The sequence below is a fragment of the Plectropomus leopardus genome, chromosome 15 (assembly GCF_008729295.1).
Source record: "Plectropomus leopardus isolate mb chromosome 15, YSFRI_Pleo_2.0, whole genome shotgun sequence".
NCBI lineage: Eukaryota > Metazoa > Chordata > Actinopteri > Perciformes > Serranidae > Plectropomus > Plectropomus leopardus.
The window spans coordinates 3418034-3428179 of record NC_056477.1 but is presented as its reverse complement, the minus strand read 5'-3'; the positions used below and the strand labels follow the sequence as shown (position 1 = coordinate 3428179).

The 10146-nt window shown below is 39.9% G+C and overlaps 1 protein-coding gene across 1 annotated transcript; it reads left to right on the top strand.

Moving 5' to 3' along the window:
* The first annotated feature begins 650 nt into the window (after positions 1–650).
* LOC121954512 (protein phosphatase 1 regulatory subunit 3C-B-like) lies at positions 651–3239 on the top strand. The gene is made up of 2 exons (XM_042502056.1): positions 651–819; positions 1154–3239. The coding sequence occupies exons 1-2, from the start codon at positions 806–808 to the stop codon at positions 2172–2174; spliced, it is 1035 nt and encodes a 344-aa protein (XP_042357990.1). The 5' UTR covers positions 651–805; the 3' UTR covers positions 2175–3239.
* The last annotated feature ends 6907 nt before the right edge of the window (positions 3240–10146 follow it).

Sequence of the window (10146 nt, the reverse complement as noted above, 5' to 3'; positions counted from 1 at the left end):
CCTGTAAAAGCAGCACAAGAAAGTGATGCAATTCCAGGTTTGAAAGGGTTAAAGAGAGCAAAAATGATGGATATCTCAAAAAGAGCACCATGAGTCCATGTTCTATAAAAGCATCACTTACAAATTGGGTTTTAAAAGTCAACTGCTTTATGTTTTCTGGGCATAATATTAAAGAGTAACTTTAAAACCGAAAAGTGCCATCATGTAAGACTATTCATAATTGTGATTTGTTTTAGGATTCCTCTACAGAACATCTTTTTAATGAGTTCAACTTTGTGCCAGGCAGTGACAAAGTCACTGTGGCAGAAATAATCCTGCTGTGATCCGATGTGGGAATCCCAGTCATGAGGAGCCAGAGGCCCTAAGCAGCAGTCTGCGGTGACTAAGTGAAGAGCATCTCTGACACCAGCAGGGGTCCATCATGTTTCTCAAATAGCAGCTGAGGCAACAGCCTGAGGCATCCCAACCATGAGGCCCATGCAGGCGACACTCCCCTATCAGCTGGCTGCCATCCAGACCAAATTTGTGCTGATTGGTTGGCGAGGAGTTCCACTAACTTTTCATTGGCTGTTTGAGGGACCATATGACAGCATATGCAAATTGTCTCTATGTGGCAGTTGAAATCCCAGAGTGCTGAGCAAACCCGAGCACTGAAAGGCAGGAAGAGCAAGAGAGAGGTGGAAGAAAAGGAGGCGTGACGGCAGCATGCGCTTATAGAACAAGCTGTTCTGCAGAGAGAAGTCAAAAGGACAGAAAGATTTTCTAAAAGATCTTTTCTCCTTGAAGCCGTTCATTTCTTTATTCCATGAGTGCTGCAAGGTAAGAATCAGAAAGAGTTTTACAAAAGTGATGTATGACATGCTGAAATGTAAAATTGAAGATCTGTATCGTTTTTAGGTCTTCATGTTTAAATTGAATCTGCATAGTTGAACTATGGTTTTTAGATAGGGACATTTTGTGTAGAAATTGTAAAGTTTTGGCATCTTGCTGATTGCAGAAGTAACATGTTACATCCCAGCAGAACTTTCTAAAAGTCAGAAAAAGTGAAGCTGCTGTTCTAATTTCTTTCCCCTGTCTTTCTTTTCCACCTCAAATTTCTTTCTCTCTCCCTCCCTCTCACCTCGCACTGTCTCTTCCCCTCTCCCTCCCTCAGCGTGCTCAGGTCTTTCAGTCCATCAGCAATGCCGGGCCCAGTAATGCCGATGGACGTGGCGATGAGATTCTACATCAGCCACTCTCCGCCTCCTCTGCGAGGTTTCCTCAGCTCCTATGAGGAGCTCCAGAGGACCAGGAACCGGGTCAACCAGACCACTAGCCACAACCAGCAGCTCTACAAGCCCCTGAGGCCCTGCCTCAGCAACCAGCAGAAAGCAGTGGACGATGGAGGCTGTGTGGGCTGGAACACCAACAAGGCCGGCAAGAAGAAGGTGGTGTTCGCAGACACGAAGGGAATGTCACTCACTGCCATCCACGTCTTCTCCAAGTTTGACGACGAGCCATATCAAAACAAGCGTCGCGGAATCAGCGAGGAGCTGCAGTTTGACATGACAGACCTGGAAACAGCCACAATGGATCTAAAGATAAGCGCGGTGCGCAGCCTGGTGCTGGACTTTAAACAGCCCTCAGCTGACTACCTGGATTTCCGGAACCGCCTGATTCAGAATTCGGTCTGCTTGGAGAACTGCTCGCTGCAGGAACGATCGCTAACCGGCACCGTCAAGGTCCGGAACATGGGGTTTGAGAAGTCGGTGCAGTTGCGCGCCACCTTCGACTCATGGGCCACCTTCATTGACGTTGACTGCACCTTCATGAACAACGTCTACGGCTGTCAGGATTCTGACACCTTTGCATTCGTGCTGGAGCTGCCCACATACATCCCACCTCCGAACCGTGTCGAGTTCTGCATCTGCTACAAAGCCCAGGGCCAGACCTTCTGGGACAATAACGACGGCAAGAACTACGTCCTCAAGCACGTCGGCTGGAACGGAGAGGACCTGAACAATACGGCGCCCCTAACTTCTGTTGAGCAGAAGAAGCCATCCGAGCACAAAAACGGGGGTGTGAAAGTGCTGGAGATGGAGTTCGATCAGTTCGGCAGCCCTCGCATGTCAAGCGGACTCTTTCCCGGCTGGCAGAGTTGGGGTCAGATCGATAACACTGTGCCTTATTGGTGAAACCATCCGAATGTTTGCTGAAATGGCATTGAAACGAGATAACAGACACTGACGGGGCATTCAGTGCAAATCCAGCTTCGGGTTTGAGCTTAGACTGGCTTTCAGCCAGACAGTAAACTGAAGCAAACAAGCTCTGCTTTTTTAGCAGAGGCGGTGTACAAACCAGACAGAAACCGAACTGTAAAGTGCTCAACTGACCTGCTTTTTGCTGTATCCTGGTCATTCGGCCTGAGAGACCTAATGACCTGTGGTTGGAGGATGAGGGATAAATAGAAAAAAATTTATCATGTTTCACATATTCCTCTTTTGTAAAATATTAATGTGCCTTCTCAGAGTGCCTGCCCACTAAAATACAGAGTATTTGTACAGCCCACAACAAATAGGGCCTGATATCTTGGTTAAATATGCACTGATTAAGACGTCCTACTCAATGTGATGTCTGTAAACGGAAGAAGTGGGAATGGAGCTGATTAAGTCCTTCATATTGAAGGGAAAGTGTGGGGAGTGCATGGCGACAAAATGCTTCTCTAGAGAAACTCAGCTGATTTATACCTAATGAAAAATGCACACTAAACTCTTGCACCCTATAATGAGCAAATAATTAAGCGTTATTCAAAATGGCCTTAATTTCAGATTTTGAGTCATGCAGCCCTTTCTTTCCCTCCATGTAAATTGCACATTTCCGATGACAAAATGTTTTGATGATGTAATGTTGAGGTGAGTTTGTTGCGAAGCCGAGCTGCTATAACAACAGAGGTGTCACAAGAGAGAGACTCTGCACGTGATTGGTTGTCTCGAACAGGGAAGATGTTGGGAAATTTCGGCGGTTATAGTATGTTGAGAATGATCGAAGATCGAATGTGTGTATCTGCTTGTTTTAACAAGTGCAATTCTGTAATGAGTGTACAGTATGTGTGGCTGGAATTAAGATTTTTCTTTTATGAAAGAATCTATTTTTTTTCCTCACTGTGAAGAAAGGTCTGTGCCCCAGCATTTTGTATAACTTGAAGGTGTGAGTCCTGTACTTCTCAATCAGAAATAAATTTCTATATTTGTGTTAAAATATTCATGACTTCCGACACTTTTGTTATGAAAGTTTTTGGTTGTTTTTGCACACTATGATGTTTGAATTCATTTTTAAAGAAAAACGAATCAGGAAAAACCTATTCCGTGTTATAGCGCATGTGCTTAGATATTTAAAAATATTTATTATACACATACAATGATAATCACACACACAAAACAAAATCCCAGAAAAATTGTCATTTTGATTTCCTTTTCAGTATTTTTTATCAGTTATTTATACATTTCTTGCTTCTTTTTTTAACTTAGAGTCTTTTACAAAGTACAAATAATTTTTTCATATGAAAACACAAAATATGATTTCAGTGAAATGCTGGTAAAAGCTCCAGCTCAATTTGTATATTAAAAACAGCACATAAATGTGGATATGAATAAAATGACAGATAGTTGTCGAAATTTAATCAGTTTACCAGTATAAAAGTTAAAAACACAACAGGTCCATTCGAACTGTGACTAAAACATAACAACAAACCAACAAGTTATTCACGATTATTGCTGCTCTTAGAGGTTTATTACATAAGTGATGTTTGTAAACATTAGAGCAAACTTGTGTTTACAAACATCAGAGTTACATCAATAATTTATGCATGTTAATAAATAATCAGTGGGAGGAGCCTTTACTTAGCTGAACAAAAAAAAAGGCTTTTATTTGAGAACAGCTGTTATACAAAGACTTTACAAGACTTTATTTATGCATTTCCTGTTTTTATGTGTTATTTTATATATAATACATAATTAACGCAACTACTAGTGGTTTTACTTTTGATTTTGATCCAGTAAGTTTTATTACAAAATAAACACCCCCTCCATCTTTTTCACAATAAAAGCATTACAGATGTTTAGGGTGGAAGCGTAATGCATTACCTTTCCCTGAGAGCTTTTATTTTGAAACATACAAAGAAAACAGTGATTTTCAGTAAGAGCCTGAAATTGAAAAATAAATAAATAAATCTACAAATTCAAAAAAATGGAATTTTAATGATTTTATATATAGAGTTTTTTAATCCCTCCTTTTTAAAAAGTAATTTTCAGGGCATGTTCTTGTCACCTTTTACTAATTTCTCGCAATTTTTGGCAGTTTCTGTTTGCCTTTCGCCCCCATTTTATTTAAAAGAAATCAAATCAATATGCTTGGGTTTCATAGGCTTAAATAGCTTCTGTAGTGCAAAAAAAAAAAAAACAGATGTCCATTCAGGTTTCACAGAGTTAAAAACACACAAAAAAAAAACTCACAACAGTGTGACCAGTCATCAGTAGGTCAGTTCAGAGTTAACCTGAACAATGCACTCAAGCATGCTAGAGCCACCAACACAACCATTAATAAGAAAAAAAAATCTTGCACATGCAAAAATCCTGATTCTCCATGCAAATGTATTGTGCACACACAATCTGACTCATGCATTTCGAAGTTATGACCTGCAAAGCTTCCCTTAATTTACAAAAACCCTTAAATTAATAATTAGTTGACTTCAACATACAGACTCCACAGTTGAAACACACTTTACTGGAAAGTTATCACAATAATGCAAAACCCTCTGTTTACTGTACATTTGGAGCGAGGACGAGAGCAGAAGCCTCAGTTGCCTGCAGCAGTTTTTTCTTTGCTTCCTCAGACTCATTTCAATTGTGCATGCTGCTGACCATGCTGGATTCATATTCAGCAGGAAGAATGCTCACTCCCTTTCTTTGGCATGCACAAAGGAAACCCTCCGGCTGAACTGGGATGACCCTCTGAAGCCTGAAAATTCCTGCTTTATATGATAAAGTTTAACTCTTTAAGCACAGGCTTAACAGGGCCTTTTTGGCTATTTATCTTACATATAGCAAATCTTTACCCAAAGCACCTAACACCACCCATGACATAACATTTTTACGGTTTATAGTGCTACTTTAGGAGTATTTTTTAATTTTATATTTTCTGTTATTTTTCACCAAGTTTTCAAGCCTTGGCCTCCGTTCTGTGGATGTTCTTTGAAAGTCATGACTCGTCATGGGAATGTATTGATAAAAAGAAACAAATAACATTTCTCTAAACATGGGACAACTTGCAGAACCCGGAGCATCCTATATGGTAGGTTAACCCTTTGAAACCTGAGCAAACATGGGAAGAAGAAAATTTCCGCCAAAAATAAAGAAAAATAAAGAAAAATATCAAGACATTAGTAAAAAGTACAGAGGAATTGCAGAAAATTAGTAAATAAATACATAGACATGAAAAATTGCTTAAAAAATCATTAAAATAAAATTATAGAATATTAGAATATGTTATTATGAACATTAGCTGTAAATACGTTTCACTAGCTTTTTTTCTTAATTTCCCAAGAAATTTTCCCCTAGGTTTTTAAAAAGTAATTTTCTTAATTTACTAGTTTCGTTCTAATATGTGTTTTCGTATATACATATCAGTTTTTCATTTGTTGGATCTGCTATACAGTGAACATATATTCCAGCTTGATCTTCAGCAGTGAGTCTGACCTGGTGGACCTCCACTTTTCACTGTGGGGTTTACTGTGGAAAATGGAAAAGCTGATCCCATATCAGCTTCAAAAGACAGGTTCGTCCTGAACTCAACCTGCCCCCCCAGGCTACAGCTCATCTCCACCTGTTGGCTGATGGAACCACATTCCTTTAATACCTGTAATTTCCTGATGGATCACCGCCTCTTTCTCTCCAACCCTCCATCTTTCTGTTTTTCATTCCCTTTGCTTACATACGTATGTCGCTGCTGTTTTTCTACATTACTCACTTTCTGGTTATTGCATGTCTTACTCTCATTTCCTTCTCCTGTTTACATTCCTTTCTCCTTTTTGTGAATTCAAAAGGTATGACAGCAAAGAATTAAGGAAATACCGAGTCTTTTATGCCAAAAGCTTATCCTTACTCATGTTGTAATGTGCGCAAATCTGAGGGCAACAGTAAGAGATTTTGGTATCGGAAGCATTGTGTTTGTTGTTCGATTAGTGTTGACAATCATCTGAATTGCAATCTGGGAACCCATTGCTCATCGTCTGCTAAACTAACTGTGAGCTATGAACAGCGTGCAGAAGAAGTCGTCTTGGCCCTGATAACCAGCCCGCACACATGTCATTCAGGAAGTGTCAAATACTGCCGCTTTGTCATATTTCAGCATTAAACACAATGCCAAAAGTCACCTCTTGTGGTGGGAAGATAGGCTGCCAGTTTGTAACGCAGTTGGACAAAACCTTTCACAGTGTTATTATATGCTGGCGGTCAGTCAGTTGGCATCTAGCAAGGCAGTATGATACGTGGACCGGATGCATCAGTTGATAACGCGGGCAGACGGAACCTGTCCCGGCCATATGATACGCCATTGGACGGCATCAGGATGAAATGCTGCTGATACAAACATAATAGGAGTTTGAAGGTCCCTTTCTGCCGATCAGGAGGGGTAGTAGACCTCTACAAACCCTGGACTTTCTCATGGGAGCCCGGAGCCAAAACACGATGATATTTTCATAAACCTGATCATGTGCTGTTGTTGACATCCTGGTGTTGGTTGCGTCATCCCATAATATCAACAGCAGACACAGGAGCATACCTGGAGCTTACGTTCATGAGAACGTAAGCTCTTGTCTGCTGACAAAGTGGCCCGGATATCCGCCGGCTACATCGGATCTCCCGAATTATTCGTTGTTTCCCCCAGATGCTTTATTGTCATCAGACTGATAACCAATGGGTTCCAAGACTGCTGACCAACAGATGGTGAAAACATGGTTTAAATCAGTCCAATTGTGTTTCATTTATTCTATTAAACTTTTGTGTTTCGTTCAGCATCGAGTAAAATATCAGTGTTATGAATCAGAAACCTCGCAAGCCCATTCTTCAACTCTTTTTACCTGAAGCATCAGTGTTGCGACACAAGTCAGAGCTTATAGCTATTTACCAGATCGTTTCATTGCCAGACAGAAATGTGCAGCTGGATTCACGTGGCACTCAGTCCAACGCTGGTCAAATATTAATGGAGTCCGGGCTGCCTCCGGAGAGTGACTGGACTGGAATGATGCAATGAGGATGCTAAGACAGAATCCTCCCATGCAGTCATAGTAAGGTCACAAAAACAAACCAAAATCAGTGTGATTTAAACAAGTTACAGAGTCATTTGAGGACAAATTGTTGTCTTTATATACACAAATGTGCTGTTCTGTTAGAGCTATGGATGGCATTTTCATATAAAATTGATTCAGAGTACAACAAGGATCATTAAGAAGGTGACATACATTTGGAAAACAATTATAGAATCAGCATAATAACTTTCCAAAATAAAAAATTATAAATGCAAAAGCAAAAAGATCAAAAAAGTTGCATTTAATAACAAGCTGTAGTGAAGGCTGTGGCTCAATCTTAATAACAGTTTTGACTGTGGTTATTGGACAAGACTCAGAGAGGATTTATAGAAAGAAAAACACATTTGTGACCCCTTGCGATGCGGGATCAGTGACCGTAAAGATGGAATGTGCCTGTAGAGGAGTATTTTGTGTGCGCCTTTATGAAAGAGAGACAGTCAATGCATTTACATGATGCTGGAAAAAGTTGAAATTTTGTGTCTGTTTTGGTCGTTTTGTGTTCCTCTGTATTTATTTTGGGTGTCTTTGTAGTTGCTTATGCATCTTTGTTTGGTTCTTTTGAATCTCTGAGATAATTTTGTGTCTTAATGAGGTAATTGTGTGTCTTTTTGGTTGTTTCTTATCTTATTTGATCATTTGCTGTCAAATGATTGTTTTGCCTGTTGCAGGTCCTTTCCATCTTTGGTGGTTGTTTTGTGTCTGAGATATTTTGTGTCTTTTTGTGGTCACTTGGATTTTTTTGGAAGTAATTTTGTGTTTTATTTGGTCGTTTTGTGTCACACTGTAATTGTTTTTTTTTGTTTGTTTGTTTGTTTTTTTCCACTTTTGCAGTTATTTTGTGTCCACATTTTTCAGGTGAGGGCAAGGGCTCCCAGCGTGGAGGAAAGGAAAATAGTGTACTCAGTGGGGGCATTTTAAGTGCTGTAGAGTTTTTGCAGTATGTTTTTCAGTAATCAGTAATATCTCAAAATGAATGTAGTAATTTAATGTGACATACTTACAGAGGACCTTGAGGAGAATAACAACTGTCCTACTTTCAGCTGAAGGCTGACACAGGTGAAACCTAAACATATAATTAGTGTTTTGTTCAGCAACATGGCGGGCCGACAAGCCTCAGCAGAGACACAACCTGCAGGACGGCATGCGAGCGAGCTTAATAGACGGATGTTCTCTTCCCAAAACAAATAAAAGCTTGCTGCACCTCCTCGTATGAAAGGAAAAGAGAAGTAGGTGACCAGGTGGATGCTGGTGCTTACCTGCCCGTGTTGTTTTGAACAAAGGTTAGCATAATAAGCTCCTCATTTGTACTTTATATTGAGATGCATACGTTTGTTTGTGCGCTTGTACCTGGACTTCACACAAGGCTGCACAAATGAACAAATTGTTTATGTTCTATCTGACTGTGTGTGTGTGTGTGTGTGTGTGTGTGCGCGTGTGTGTATAAAGTGCGTGTATGCATGTTGTCTAAGTTGTAAGGTCAAAGTTCACATTGCACAGATCTTTTTCTAGCACGTGACCAGACAGATAAGTAGCTATTTGGGACAGGTGGTATTATTACAGCGTGTGTGTGTGTGTGTGTGTGTGTGTCAGAGTGTTTGATTAGTTTTACTGATCACCCTCAGGGGGTCTTTTCCAGGTACTTTATCAGAAGCACTTTCTAACAATGGAGGTTCTGCAGTGATATAAAGTCCTCACAGTGAGGTCGAAGGATTATCCCTGAGTATTTGGGAAATTTCTCTGTAAAGCCAGTTGCGCCATGTAATTTCTGAAAATAGATTTTCCAAACTTTATGAAGCAGAAAATATTTTGGTTTACTTCCATTCTACTGGGATAAAATCAAAAATCCAGTTTAAAGCAGGATGAAAAACCTGCCAAAGTGGGGAATGAAAATGATCTTTTTATTCCATCCACTTTTTTTCCGCTGTGGTTTGCTGCATTTAATATTTCTCTCTTTTTCTTTGTGACACAGAGTGACCTTGAGCTTGTCTGAACAAGCTAAAGAAATATTTCTCTTTTTGTTTCTACATTTAAACATCTTTTGGATCAGTATGTTGTGTGTTGAATAAATGAAGGTGGAAATATTTTTACTGACTGAGCATTCACATGCATTCACAAAGCTTATATGTGCTGAGCTATTTTTGGAAAACACACTTAAAATTTTGTAGAACATTTATTTTAATCTGATTTTGATATTACCAAAGAGGTGGGCCCAAAACGAATTTCTGTAGGATCAAAAATCCAAAATGTCCCCCCAAAAATATATCTAAATACAATTTCTAACAACAAAAAAAAGTACATATGCAAATAGTACAGTCAGTTTTTTTCGTAGAATATGATGCCAACACTTCCAGTTTTAGGTTAATTAACCAACAAAAGATTTGAAAATATGTTTTACACAGTCGAAAGTGTTGGAAATAATTAGGCACAAAGAGCAATGGATTTGTCCAGGAGACAGTCCACCAGCTGCGATGTATTTAGAATTTTATAGCTGCTTTTTTTAAAGGCTCGCGGGTTTGTTGTGTGAGGATGTGACTGTATTAGCACAAACGCTCTGTTCTGCTATGAGGTGGAGGAGTGCTTGAAGGTGGTTAACCAGGATAGAAATAGTCCTTGTTGGTCTGCTGAGGCCTGAAGAGCTGCACGCTGCAACAGACGGTGTGTCTTTGAGCTGGAATATGGCCATGTCTGTACATGAATGAGACATGAAGACATATGAGGGGACATGTGAACCAGAAATACACCCACGTACGCAGAGTAAAACTATAATTAGCGCTCACACATGACTCATGTTATCACATGTGGTG